Source organism: Salvelinus sp. IW2-2015, linkage group LG7 (assembly GCF_002910315.2).
Source record: "Salvelinus sp. IW2-2015 linkage group LG7, ASM291031v2, whole genome shotgun sequence".
Classification (NCBI taxonomy): domain Eukaryota; kingdom Metazoa; phylum Chordata; class Actinopteri; order Salmoniformes; family Salmonidae; genus Salvelinus; species Salvelinus sp. IW2-2015.
The window spans coordinates 2,012,535-2,027,181 of NC_036847.1; the positions used below are offsets into that span (position 1 = coordinate 2,012,535).

At 44.2% G+C, this 14,647-nt stretch overlaps 1 protein-coding gene across 1 annotated transcript in view; it reads left to right on the forward strand.

Annotated features, from left to right (window-relative positions):
* Positions 1-14,647, forward strand: part of LOC111966879 (glutamate receptor-interacting protein 2-like) — a 36,068-nt gene that overhangs the window by 12,805 nt on the left and 8,616 nt on the right. The window contains exons 8-15 of the mRNA XM_023991834.2: positions 6,736-6,855; positions 7,129-7,293; positions 7,562-7,748; positions 10,518-10,663; positions 10,919-10,999; positions 12,264-12,327; positions 12,634-12,779; positions 13,250-13,394. Coding sequence (XP_023847602.2) covers positions 6,736-6,855; positions 7,129-7,293; positions 7,562-7,748; positions 10,518-10,663; positions 10,919-10,999; positions 12,264-12,327; positions 12,634-12,779; positions 13,250-13,394 — 1,054 coding nt within the window. The remainder of the gene's footprint in view (positions 1-6,735; positions 6,856-7,128; positions 7,294-7,561; positions 7,749-10,517; positions 10,664-10,918; positions 11,000-12,263; positions 12,328-12,633; positions 12,780-13,249; positions 13,395-14,647) is intronic.

The following is a 14,647-nucleotide window of genomic DNA, read 5'->3' on the forward strand; positions in this document are numbered from 1 at the left end:
CCAAGTTTGAAGGAAATAAAAACTGAACATTTTATAATCATAAATATAAAGTCAGTCAAACAAAGAATAAAAACTGACATTTTATAATCATAAATATAAAGTCAGTCAAACAAAGGAAATAAAAACTGACATTTTCAACCTTCCCTGTCCGAGTCTGTAATACCAACATGTTTTAAGCAGACCACCATAGTGCCTGTAACCAAGAACACTAAGGTAATCTGCCTGAATGACTACCGACCCGTAGCACTCACGTCTGTAGCCATGAAAGTGCTTTGAAAGGCTGTCATGACTCACATCAACACCATTATCCAGAAACCCTAGACCCACTCCAATTTGCCATACCGCCCCAACAGATCCACAGATGATGCAATCTCTATTGCACTCCACACTGCCCTTTCCCACCTGGACAAAAGGAAACACCTACGTGAGAATGCTATTCATTGACTACAGCTCAGCGTTCAACACCATAGTGCGCTCAAAGCTCATCAATAAGCTAAGGACCTGGTACTAAACACCTCCTCTGCAACTGGGGGCGGTTCTTGTCGGACCGCCCCCTGGTGGCAAGGTCAGGTAACAACACATCTGCCACGCTGATCCTCAACACAGGGGCCCCTCAGGGGTTCGTGCTCAGTCCCATCCTGTACTCTCTGTTTACTCATGACTGCACGCCAGGCACGACTCCAACACCATCATTAAGTTTGCCGATGACACAACATTGGCCTGATCACTGACCACGACGAGACAGCCTATTGGGAGGATGTCAGAGACCCTGGCCGTGTGGTGCCAGGACAACCTCTCCCTCAATGTGATCAAGACAAAGGAGATGATTGTGGACTACAGAAAAAAGAGGGCCGAGCATGCCCCCATTCTCATCGACGGGGCTGCAGTGGAGCAAGTTGAGAGCTTCAAGTTCCTTGGTGTCCACATCACCAACAAACGAACATGGCCCAAGCACACCAAAGACAGTCGTGAAGAGGCACAACAAAACCTATTCCCCCTCAGGAGACTGAAAAGATTTGGCATGGGTCCTCAGATCCTCAAAACAGCTGCACCATCGAGAGCATCCTGACTGGTTGCATCACTGCCTGGTATGGCAACTGCTCGGCCTCCAATCGCAAGGCTCTAAGAGGGTACTGCGTACGGCCCAGTACATCACTGGGGCCAAGCTTCCTGCCATTCAGGACCTCTATACCAGGCGGTGTCAGAGGAAGGCCCTAATAATTGTCAAAGACTCCAGCCACTCTAGTCATAGACTGTTCTCTCTGCTACCGCACGGCAAGCGGTACCGAGCGCCAAGTCTAGGTCAAGAGGCTTCTAAACAGCTTCTACCCAAGCCATAAGACTCCTGAACATTTAGTTAAATGGCTACCCAGATATTAGGCATTCCTGCTCGGCCCTCTTTTTTCTGTAGTCCACAATCATCTCCTTTGTCTTGATCACATTGAGGGAGAGGTTGTCCTGGCACCACACGGCCAGGTCTCTGACATCCTCCCAATAGGCTGTCTCGTCGTGGTCAGTGATCAGGCCAATGTTGTGTCATCGGCAAACTTAATGATGGTGTTGGAGTCGTGCCTGGCGGTGCAGTCATGAGTAAACAGAGAGTACAGGATGGGACTGAGCACGAACCCCTGAGGGGCCCCTGTGTTGAGGATCAGCGTGGCAGATGTGTTGTTACCTGACCTTGCCACCAGGGGGCGGTCCGACAAGAACCGCCCCCAGTTGCAGAGGGAGGTGTTTAGTACCAGGGTCCTTAGCTTATTGATGAGCTTTGAGCGCACTATGGTGTTGAACGCTGAGCTGTAGTCAATGAATAGCATTCTCACGTAGGTGTTCCTTTTGTCCAGGTGGGAAAGGGCAGTGTGGAGTGCAATAGAGATTGCATCATCTGTGGATCTGTTGGGTTGGTGGGTGTCTGCCCATAGCAAGGAGTGGGTCTAGGGTTCTGGGGATAATGTGTTGATTGGAGTCATGACCAGCTCTTTCAAAGCACTTTCAGGCTACAGACGTGGAGTGCTCGGTCGAGTCATTCAGGCAGATTACTTAGTGGTCTGGTTACAGGCACGTATGTGGTCGCTAAAACAGGTGACAACTCCTCAGGAGCGACAGTTTCCGATCACCATTATATTTCCGTGTTTAGTTTTATAAAATGTTCAGTTTTATTTCTTGTCTTGTAACTTAGATTTATGATTATAAAGTTTGTCAAAGCGGGAATAGTAATCGGAGTTAGATGATTATAAATGCTACAACACAACAGAAGTGAATGATACAACTGTGATTACTCAAAAAATGCCAATTGTGTGTCTAATCCTCGCGGGGGGATTTAGTAAACGATGATGGCATGCGAAAAATCCGTTCTCTTCCTCCCTCTCCCTCCCAGTTTATGAATAGGAAAAGGAGTTCTTAGAGCACTCCTCTAGTGGAGTTTTATCTCTATAGGCTGCAGAGCCCAAGGTACAGGAACCACGGATGTGAGATGGAGTTGGGGTAGTTCGCTAAGATCATTTCATAAGACTTTACAATTCGTTACCTCTCACTCTCACCGCTGGATTAACCAGGTGTTGAATTGTTGGGAAGACATGCATGGGTTTAATTTCACTATAGATACAAAAGTATGTGCACACGCGGTTTGCGATGTCTGAAGAGTGGATCGGCATTCGCCACAACCCATGCTGACAGTTTAGTTAGAGCGACGGCACACAGCCTGCAATTCTGCATAGGTACAAACTTCAGGAAATGTATTCTGAGAGCTCAGTGACTTTTCAAACATTGGCACGTCATGGTGAGCCACCTTTCCACAAGTCACTTCGTCAAGTAGTCTGCCTAGGTTGAGCTCCCGCCGTCAACTGTAATGTGCGTTATTTGAAGTGGAACGTCTAGGAGTGACCGAACGGGTCGCGTGCGAATGAGTGGTGTGCGCACTAGCATAGCTCACAAACACGATTGGCGAGTGCGTGAATTGGTTTGTGCGTGTGTAAGATGTCTTGTCTCTCGGTTGCAACACTCACTACCGAGTCAATACTGCCTCTGGAAGCAACAGCACAAGAACTTAGTTAGTCGGGAGCTTCATGAAATTAATTTCGATGGCTAAACAGCCACAACACAGCCTAAGATCACATGTGAATGCCAAGCGTCTGCTGAATGTAGCTCGGTGGCCATTGACTCTGGACAGTGGAAACGCGTTCAATGGGATATGATGGATTGCGCTTCACCATCTGACAGTTCCGACGGTTGAATCTGGGTTTGGATGATGCCAGGAGAACGCTACCTGCTCCAATGCATAGTGCCAACTGCAAAGTTTGATGGGGGAGGAATAATAAYCTGGGGCTGTTTTTCATGGTTCGGGCTAGTCCACTTAGTTCCAGTGAAGGGAAATCTTAGCGCTACAGCATACAATGACATTCTAGACAATTCTGTGCTACCAACTTTGAGGCAACAGTTTGGGGAAGGCCCTTTCCTGTTTCAGCATGACAATGACCCATTGCACAAAGAGTGGTCCATACAGAAATGGTTTGATGAGGTCGGTGTGGAAGWACTTGACTGTCCTGCACAGAGCCCTGACCTCAACCCCATCGTACACCTTCGGGGTGAATTGGAAYKCTGACTGCTAGCCAGGCCTAATCGCCCAACTATCAGTGCCCGACCTTACTAATGCTCTTGAAGCTGAATGGAAGCAAGTACCCACAGCAATGTTCCAACATCTAGTGGAAAGCCTTCCTTGAGGAGTGTAGGCTGTTATCGTTGGGGGACCAACTCTATATTGATGCCTATGATTTGGAATGAGATGTTCGACGAGTGGGTGTCCACATACTTTTGGTCATGTAGTGTATTAACATGTTTCCTGCAAACCCTTCCATGTGAGGGGGGAGGCTGTCACAGATTAAGACTGTACWAATGGAGCACTGAGGATTACTGCCGTGTGTAATTCTCCTCGTTAAATATAGCTGCAAGGTTTGGGTGCGTTCAAGTGTGGAGCATAACTCCACATTTTTCCTTTGACTGTTTCATAAACAATTTGGTTTTAATACATWGAAAATAACATCCAATGCTTTATCTTTCGGCTATAACCTGTGCTTTATAGCATTTAAGAATACAAATAATTTGTAAAAGGAGTCAAGTCTATCGACACTGTAAATGCAATCAAAAAAGTGGAACATTTCAGAACAGTCATTATTCTCTGTTATAAACTGGGTGGTTCGAGCCCTGAGTGCTGATTTGGCTGACAGCCATGGTATATCAGAACGTATACCATGGGTTTGACAAAACATTTATTTTTACTGCTCTAATTACATTGGTAACCAGTTTATAATAGCAATAAGGCAYCTGGGGGTTTGTGATATATGGCCAATTTACCACGGCTAAGRGCTGTGTCCAGGCACTCTGTGTTGTGTCATGCGTAAGTACATCCCTTAGCCGCGGTATCTTGGCCATATACCACACCTCCTTGTGGCTTATTGCTTAATTGTGTGGCATCTGTCTCCAATCACATGAACTTTTCACCCAACCGAATAAAGCTTATCAGTCAAAACAGTTTTTGCACGGAACCCAAACCGGCTGCGCGCGTGCGCTATCGTGCGCTATCGTGCGCTATCGTGCATAAATGTATTTTGTCTCCCTACACCAAACGCGATCACGACACGCAGGTTAAAATATCAAAACAAACTCTGAACCAATTACATTAATTTGGGGACARGTCGAAAAGTATTAAACATGGCAATTTAGCTAGTTAGCTTGCACTTGCTAGCTAATTTGTCCTATTTAGCTAGCTTGCTGTTGCTAGCTAATATGTCCTGGGATATAAACATTGAGTTGTTATTTTACCTGAAATGCACAAGGTCTTCTACTCCGACAATTAATCCACACATAAAACGGCCAACCGAATCGTTTCTAGTCATCTCTCCTCCTTCCAGGCTTTTTCATCTTTGAATTTATATGGTGATTGGCATCTACACTTTTACCACGACAACCGGCAAAACATTTCGTCTTTCAATCACCCACGTGGGTATAACCAATGAGGAAATGGCACATGGGTACCTGCTTCTATAAACCAATGAGGAGATGGGAGAGGCAGGACTTTCAGTGCGATCTGCGTCAGAAATAGAAAGGAGTTCTATTTTAGCACTTGGCATCGCAGACGCTCGCGAGCAATAATTGAATAACATGGATTTCTAAATTTATTTTGAAACGCTTGCGCACGCGACGTGTCCAGTCTGGTCAGTATGTTAGGCATTTTTTTTGGGGGGGGGGGGCTGTAAGTGCTCACAATTTGTGTTGTTGTTGAAAATTACTACTTGATCAACAGTACAACTTCTAGTAGGAGTGGAAACATGAACGTGTTGTCAATGAGAGACTAGTTTCAATGCAAACATTTTCACTTGAGAACTACTGCACCAAACATCTTAGTGAGATGTAAAATTGTGCGACTAAGACTTTTTTATGACAGATTTCTTAATTCTGACTAATTTCAGGAAGTGTTTCTAGCTAAGGCTCCCGAGTGGCGCAGCGGTCTAAGGCACTGCATCTCAGTGCAAGAGGCTACAGTTCACTACGGTTCACACTACACTACGGTTTGAATCCAGGCTCTATCACATCCGGTCATGATTGGGAGTCCCATAGGGCGGCGCACAATTGGCCCAGCATCGTCCGGGTTTGGCCGGGGTAGGCTGTCATTGTAAATAAGAATTTGTTCTTAACTGGCTTGCCTAGTTAAATAAAGGTAAAATATTGTTAAAATGTTGTTGCTACTTTGTATTAGCAGGGACAAACAACAGTAATATTTCAGCCTTTTTCTTGTTTTTCAAGCGAAGGTCTTTAGGGAATATGCGAGCACAGACTGTCGCTTTACCTAGCCGAGTTCTGCTAGGAGCAAGCCGAACCTTTGTATGCAGACCCTTTATCCTCAGGTGTGACACTGACAGCTCACGCTCAATTGGTCAGTATTGGCCTGCCAATCAGGAGAGAGGTGAGAAATGCCTTATCATCATGACAGAGGCATTATCTGCAATCAGCTTTTGGGGTTTCAGCTGTGTTCAATGAAGGCAGGTTCTCATGGCATGTCTTCTCTTTACTCAAGGCAGTATTAGCTCAGTGAGAGTCAGTTCTGACTGACCTGACAGTGTTTTTTAAACAGTTTATTTTTCTTTCTTCCAAAGTGAAATGTTTAAATGCTCTCCAATCTGCATGMAGCTTTGTTGAAGCTTGTTAATGAACTTAAAAAAGGAAGATCAGCCATTCTGTCGTTCTTTGCTCCATTAAATTAAATGTGTTTCACAGMTTTTCCTGTGTTGACAAAAATACATTATGCCACAGGATTATCTAGCGTACCATGAAGAAAACATTAAATATCAATTACTCTGCATGGTGTTATCCTGCAGGCTCTGTGTGGAGTAAATTTAGACATGGAAAGGAAAGCAGGATTTCATGGGTAGAATTTAGCACATTGCCATGCCTGAGCAGAGAGAGCGATTTTTTTTTTTTTGTGTGATTTTTTTACTTTACCTTTATTTAACTAGGCAAGTCATTTAAGAAAAAAATCKTATTTTCAATGACGGCCTAGGAACAGTGGGTTAACTGCCTTGTTCAGGGGCAGAACGATAGATTTTTACCATGTCAGCTCAGGGATTCGATCTTGCAACATTTCGGTTACTAGTCCAACGCTCTAACCACTAGGCTACCTGCTGCCCCAGGTTTTCCTAATAAACAATTATTGAATGTCGTTTTGTTTATTTGTGACCGTAGTGAAAGTACAGAAAAGTAACCTTCACCACTGGGAGCCCACTGCCAACTACAGCCACACCCAACACTGCAAGACATGGAGCAGTCCCAGCCACCAGCTCAACCAGCAGGACCACTGCAAATGTAAGTTGGAATGTGTGAATATGCTGCTGGGTATAGTACAGTATATAGCCTTTTCCTTGTTGCACGTATGTATTTTGAGTTGCTGTTGATCATCAGTCACTTTTTGGGTTAATGATCCTAGATATGATCCCAATGATATGATATCATTGACTTTGTATTAGCATCATATGTAGCCCACGTGGAGTTACAGGTCAAGTGGCGAGTTRYATTATTCTACCTTGAAGGGGATTTCTCTTTGCATTGGTTTGATGTTATGAGCATGTGTCCTTTCAGCTCTGGTGTGTGGTGGCTTCTCCCCTTCCTCTACAGCCACCTCAGGGTACAGCAGCAGTCAGGGCAGCAGCACCCTRCCCTGCCCCATCCCCCCCGTCGCTCCCACAAGCCCCCACAGCACTACACACAAGAGATGCCAGCGGAGTAAGGAGCACAAGAGCTCACGTATGTGGATTGTTTTTTTCATGTGAATTCATAACAGCGTTTTCTAATAGTTTGAGAATTTACCCGGCCTCCCCTCGTCAAAGTGGTGACCGCTCTGATGACGGATCACTGACRTAGACTAAGATGACTGATGGAAAGACTGATAGCTGACTCACTCTCTTCTYTTCACTCTCAAACACTCACTTTCCCTTTCTCTCTCTCACGCTCTTTTCACTCTAACCATTTTTTTCTTTCTCTCTTCCTCCTATCCATCCAACCCCCCTACCAGTGTCCCTATCATCCAGCTCAGTGGGCCCTGGGGGTCAGGTTGTTCACGTGGAGACCAGCGAGGTCRTCCTGAGGGGGGATCCACTCCTAGGGTTTGGGGTTCAGCTGCAGGGGGGTGTCTATTCCACAGAGACCCTGTCCGCTCCCCCAGTCATCCGCTTCATCGAGCCCGACAGCCCTGCCGAAAGGTGACCCACAAACACACACAGAGATGCATGTGCGCACACGGCCTTCCACACAGAGACGCACAGTGTGTTAGTCACTCAAGAGGATGGTGGGGCATCATCAGGAGTGATGAGGCGAGTCACTGCTTTCTCTGAGGAGTATTAATCTGGGTCTCCTACCTATCCCAAGACGTCAGTGTTCGATACACTGTGTCCTATCAATTCCATTAGCCACTTTGCTTTGATGTAATTGGAATASCTGCAGTGGTATTAGAATCTGTTTTTGTGAGAAGCATTCTAGTCTACTTTCCCGGTAGTTTATTTGTCACACCACACTTCAACACTCTTCATTTTGATCCTTGCATTTGTTCTCTGTTTATTGATTGAGGTAAAACGATACAGGCCAATTAACAGCGAGCACCGATTAGGCCAGTGTGTGGTCTCTCTCCTTGTCTTGTAAGATTAATGGTAATGCCTGTATGAACAAGAGAAGGCCTTGTCCCCTGGGTGGTGTAATACCATTAAAAGGCTCCTGCCGTTGGGAGGGAGTGACTCAAGCAGAACGTCGTATTGTGATGTTCGCCTCAGCCCTGGCGCGAAGGTAAATGAATTGCAGTGGTTAGTGAATGAATCCTAGTTCACAGTGCTCCTATGTGTTTGTCCTGATCATTATGTTATCATGGAAGTAAGTACGTGTCTGATTGTACAGTAGGAGTGTGGGTTTGTGGGTGCATGTGTGTTTGTGTGTGTGCGTAATGGAAGTGGTTTGGTGAAGTGTCTGCACCCTTATTCAAGGTCAAGCAAGGCGAAGAGTCATTTCGTTGTCAGAGAGACGATCGAGATTTGTTCAACTCAGGTGACATATCGATTCAATGTTAGTCATTTTTCCGGGAAAATAAGTTTACTTAAAGGTTTCCCATTGCTCAGAAGAAGACAGGAAGGACCAGTTGAAACAAATCAAAAATGTAACAACATGAATTGATTGTGCCCTTCAGGGTCCTGACTCAGTGGATTATTGATGGCAGTTGTCAGTGAGAGGAGATCAAAAGGACAAATATAAACGCAACATGTAAAGTGTTGGTCCCATGTTTCATGAGCTGAAATAAAAGATCCCAGAAATTGTCCATATGCACAAAAACCTTAGTTCTCTCAGATTTTGTGCACAAATTAGTTTACATCCCTTTTTGTGAGCATTTCTCCTTTGCCAAGTGAATCCATCTACCTGACAGGTGTGCAATATCAAGAAGCTGATTAAACAGCATGATCATTACACAGGTACACCTTGTGCTGGGGACGATGAAAGCCACACTAAAATGTGCAGTTTTGTCACAACCACAATGCCGCAGGTGTTTCATGTTTTGAGGGAGCATGAAATTGGCATGCTGACTGCAGGAATGTCCACCAGCGCTGTTGTCAGATAATTGAATGTTAATTTCTCTACTATAAGCCGCCTCCAACGTAGTTTTAGAGAATTTGGCAGTACTTCCAACTGGCCTCAAAACCACACCAGCCCAGGACCTCCACATCCGGCTTATTTATCTGCGGGATTGTCTGAGACCAGCCACCCAGACAGCTGATGAAACTGTGGGTTTGCACAACCAAAGAATTTCTGCACAAACTGTCAGAAACCGTCTCAGGGAAGCTTGTCTCCGTGCTCGTCGTCCAAGGACTTGATCTTACTAAAGTTTGGCGTCGTAACTGACTTCAGTGGGCAAATACTCATCTTCAATGGCCACTGGGCACGTTGGAGAAGTGTGCTCTTCACGGATGAATCCCGGTTTGAACTGTAGCGGCCAGATGGCAGGCAGCATCTATGGTGTCGTGTGGGCGGGCGGTTTGCTGATGTCAACCTGGTGAACAGAGTGCCCCATAGTGGCGGTGGGGTTAAGTTATGGGCAGGGATAAGCTACTGTCAACAAACACAATGCATTTTATTGATGGGAATTTGAATGCACAGAGATACCGTGATGAGATTGAGGCCCATTGTTGTGCCATTCATCCGCTGCCATCACCTCATGTTTCAGCATGATAATGCACAGCCCCATGTCGCAAGCATCTGTACACAATTCCTGGTAGCTGAAAGTGTCCCAGTTCTTCCATAGCTTGCATACTCACCAGACATGTCACCCATTGAGCATGTTTGGGATGCTCTGGATGACTGCGTGTTCCAGTTACCGCCAATATCCAGCAACTTCGCACAGCCATTGAAGAGTGTGACAACATTCCACGGGCCACAATCAACAGCCTGATCAACTCTATGTGAAGGAGATGTCACGCTGCATGAGGCAAATGGTGGTCACACCATATACGAACTAGTTTTCTGATCCACACCCCTACCATTTTTTAAAGATTTAAGGTGTGTATTAGATTAGGGCCTAATGAATTTACYTAAATTGACTGATACTTATATCTGAAATCTACATGAGAGTAAAGAAAACAAGATGGATCTGTATATGTGTATTCGCTCCATATAACAGATTCATGGTATTAGTCAACATGGATAAGGTTTCTTATTGCTTTACASCAGGACTCTCATGGTCTCCGCTGAAAATGCTTTTTGGTTTCAGAGTTGGCTTAATCTGGGTCTGGGAAATGGGCCATAAATGAGAGAAGTATTGGGGAAAACAGTTTGTGACACCTGGTCATTTGGATAAATGTCTGTCTAGTCTAACTGTATAAAGGCCACATTCACTATGAAAATGAGTTTTATATTTTCATCTAAAATATGCTGAATGCCACACACAATTACCCTTTTTCCTCAATTTTTATCTTCTAACTGCTTTGTGTTGTCAGATGTGGACTTCTGCAGGTGGGGGACAGACTCCTGTTAATCAACAGAATCCCTACAGAGGATGGAACACTGGAGGAAGCCAATCAACTACTGCGAAATGCCGCTTTGGCCAATAAGGTCACTCTGGAGGTCGAGTTTGATGTAGCAGGTATAGCCTTTTTATTTTCTTTAACGTTTGTTTATCAAAGTTGGAAATGGCATCGCTTTCATCCATTTATATTTTAGCCAGAGCGACTTTAGGTAGTGCATTCATCTTAAGATAGCAAGGTGAGTCAATACTGTAATACTGTATCACAGTCATAGTTAGTACATGTTTCCTTAATATGAGTTAAAAGGACAGTCTGAATTTGTGTTATTTATGCTTTAATCAATCTGTTCATTTCATGTTTTTGTCCCCAATTAGAATCAGTGGTTCCAAGTAGTGGCACGTTCCATGTGAAACTGCCCAAGAGGAGGGGAGTAGAACTTGGCATCACAATCAGTGGTGAGAATACCAGATGCGAACAGCAGGGGGCGACGTAGCCCAACATTAGAATCCTTGGCCTTCATATCAATTCAATCTCAATTAAATTCAAGGGGCTTTATCCGTATGGGAAACATATGTTAACATTGCCAAAGCAAGTGAAGTAGATAATATACCAAAGTGAAATAAACAATAAAAATGAACAGTAAACATTATACTCAAAGTTCCAAAAGAATAAAGACATTACAAATGTCATATTATGTATATATACAGTGTTGTAACAATGTACAAATGGTTAAAGTACAAAAGGGGAAATAAATAAGCATAAATATGGGTTGTATTTACAATGGTGTTTGTTCTTCACTGGTTGACCTTTTCTTGTGGCAACAGGTCACCAATCTTGCTGCTGTGATGGCACACTGTTGTGGTGTTTCACCCAGTAGATATGGGAGTTTATCAAAATCGGGTTTGTTTTCGAATTCTTTGTGGATCTGTGTAATCTGAGGGAAATATGTGTCTCTAATATGGTTATACATTTGGCAGGAGGTTAGGAGGTGCAGTTCAGTTTCCACCTCATTTTTTGGGCAGTGTGCACATAGCCTGTCTTCTCTTGAAAGCCAGGTCTGCCTACGGCGGCCTTTCTCAAAAGCAAGGCTATGCTCACTGAGTCTGTACATAGTCAAAGCTTTCGTTAAGTTTGGGTCAGTCACAGTGGTCAGGTATTCTGCCGCTGTGTAYTCTCTGCTTAAGGCCAAATAACATTCTAGTTTGCTCAGTTCTTTTGTTAATTACTTGACACATTGGAAATAATTATCTTTTTGTTTTCTCWTGATTTGGTTGGGTSTAATTGAGTTTCTGTCTCTCTCTCTCTGTGGATCAATGCTCTGTGATCCATGACTGGTCTCTTAGACTGAAAGCTACTGCCTAATTATGTCTGATGAGTAATGGTGGTCTAATACAAGCATTTATCATCAACTCTTTCACACTTTAACAAGCCTGGAAAAACAAAGGACAGAAATTCTCTGTAAGCACAGAGAGGATTTTAGGGAAGTGATACCACATATACTGAAGGTAGTAGTAGGGCAAGCCAACGGTGAACGTGTTATATATGCAATGATGTGGGACTGTTGTGGGTGGGTGCACTAAAGTGGAGCATGCATGTATCCAGAGCAAATGAAAATAATGTGGGCTACAGGTAACTACTGATCAATGTGATTTCTATTCCCTGCTATTATCACTGTGGATGTTATTAACGTTTCATGTAACGGTGTCTCTGTCTGAACAGCAAGCAAGAGACCCGAAAAAGCTCTCATCATCTCTGACATCCGAAAAGGAAGCATAGCCCACAGGTATGTCCCACATCCCAATCACATGGGGAGTCAGACTGATAAGCAAAGAAACATCCAGTTTTTAGATGACTCGAAACGAATTACGTGCTTTACTGCCTCTGTTCTGGTGTTAGCTAAGTCTGAAATGCAGTGATACTAGTCATGAGCAGGAGTTTTTCCTCACCATGTGACCTTACCAGGAAAAACAGGGCCCTGGTAATAGTATCTTTTAAGATGCAAAGCGAATGTCAGGTACAAACAGACAAGTATCACTTTATGTTTTATCTGGTTTGATTTGTTGCCCTCCTCTCCCCTGCCTGCTAATAGGACAGGCACKTTGGAGCCAGGGGACAGGCTGCTGGCCATCGACAAYGTGCGTCTGGAGAACTGCACCATGGAGGACGCCATGCACGTGCTGCAGCAGGCAGAGGACATGGTCAAGCTCCGGATCCAGAAGGACGAGGATAACGCTGGTAGGATGAACACAGAGTCATGCTTCAACAATAAAGATGCAGTATTGCGTGGAGAGGTTGGTTGAAAGTACAGATTTCTGTCCAGTGAGGTTGAATTCCCTAATGGACACATCTCCAGACTGTATCAAAACATTGCTGTCTATTTACCTAGTATAAACAAACATCATTACATACCATTGTCATAAGAAAGTTAATGTGATGTGTGGTTGTGCTGTAAGTGCCCACTGTTTTCGCACATTTTTATGTAAAATACCATCTGAAAAAGAACTGTAAAATGAAGTATAGAGTGTCATGGTGCTTTGATTTGTCAAGTGGCCTGTTTTTACATGTTTMATTTGTTACTCATGTCTGATGTGTGCTAGCTAGTGTGCAATTTATTTTTGGTCTAATTTATCCCTTATGTAATAACTGTCATATTTATACATGTTCTGAGCATGTGTGGTTATGCGCGCTCTCTCTCTCCCTGTCAGATGAGCTGGAGATGTCTGGTTCCATTATCTACACAGTGGAGCTGAAGCGTTACAACGGCCCGCTGGGTATTACCATCTCAGGCACAGAGGAGCCTTTTGACCCTATCGTCATCTCAGGCCTCACCAAGAAGGGCCTGGCTGAACGGTGAGAGGGTTGGGGTTCAGGTGTTAGGGGCATGAGGTTGGCGCTCCTATTATAAGAGTGGTTCGAGGTGATGAGACTATAGGGAAGATCTCAATTGCATACTCCTCGCGTCCTCTCCCCTCTGACCTTCTCCTCTAATGGGTTTTGAGAAGGAGGCGAGGAGAGAGGACACGATGAGTATATCATTGATATTCTCCCGTAGACTGGCTCCATAGGTGTCAAAAGCCTTTCCTTGTCTCCTCTGCTTCATCTGTACTGTATGTATAGACAGGCTGTAGGTGAAAGCAATATGGAGGATGCCTACCCGGGATCTGTTTTCTGTCTGGATTTTCTGTACAATTCTTTAATAGATAGATCTATAATATWTAGATAGTCGAAGCCTCTTTAGACGGTTGGACTATTGAGATGCACCTCGACTCTACTATTATGGTTGTGATTTACGGTTGAAATAAGGACCCAACAAACTGTGATTTTTGCCACACCCTCAAAGCCACACTGTGTAAAATATGTCAATAAACAATAGCTGTCTGGTCTGTTGYTTGCTTAATCAGCTCTTTGCTACTCTCTTGGTTAGGAGGCTCAAACACTAGAGCTGTGTTCGAATACCCATACTAACATACTGTATACTACGTACTTAATGAGTATATACTACATACTATATACTATTAGTTCATTTTAGTATACTATAAACAGTCTCTTTTCAGTTGAGCGTACTAGCTCTTCTCCTGTCTACGGGAAGTTGATGTTGTTGCTATGCAACCTCTTGCTAGCTAGTTAGCATAACAAATTACTAGYTAGACATTTTACGACTTCGGGTGGGTTCTTAAATTCAATCTGGAGTGCCAGAGTGTGCTCGTAAATTCAGAGCGTTTCGCTCTCGGAGCGCATACTGAACGCTCGGGAGTAGGGTTGATTTGAGTGTTCTGACCTTACAACGGCAGTCAAGCACCCAAGCTAACGTTGGCTAACTTGCTAGCTACTTCCAGGCACAAATGAGCCCACTGATCATTTTACTCGCCCTAGTAGAGCTGGTTAGGCAGTTTTCATGTTATCCATAGTGTGGGTGACTAACTGTGCTGTTGGCAACAATTGAATTACGTCTGCCATATTCAACGGGTGTTGAGCGCTCATAAATTCATTATTCTGTGCTCTGGTACACTCAGACGAGAGTGCTCTGAAAGCGAATTTTTGAAAGCACCCGAATGTCCATTGAGAAGGCACAACGACTATACCATTTAGCTAAGCTAAGAATG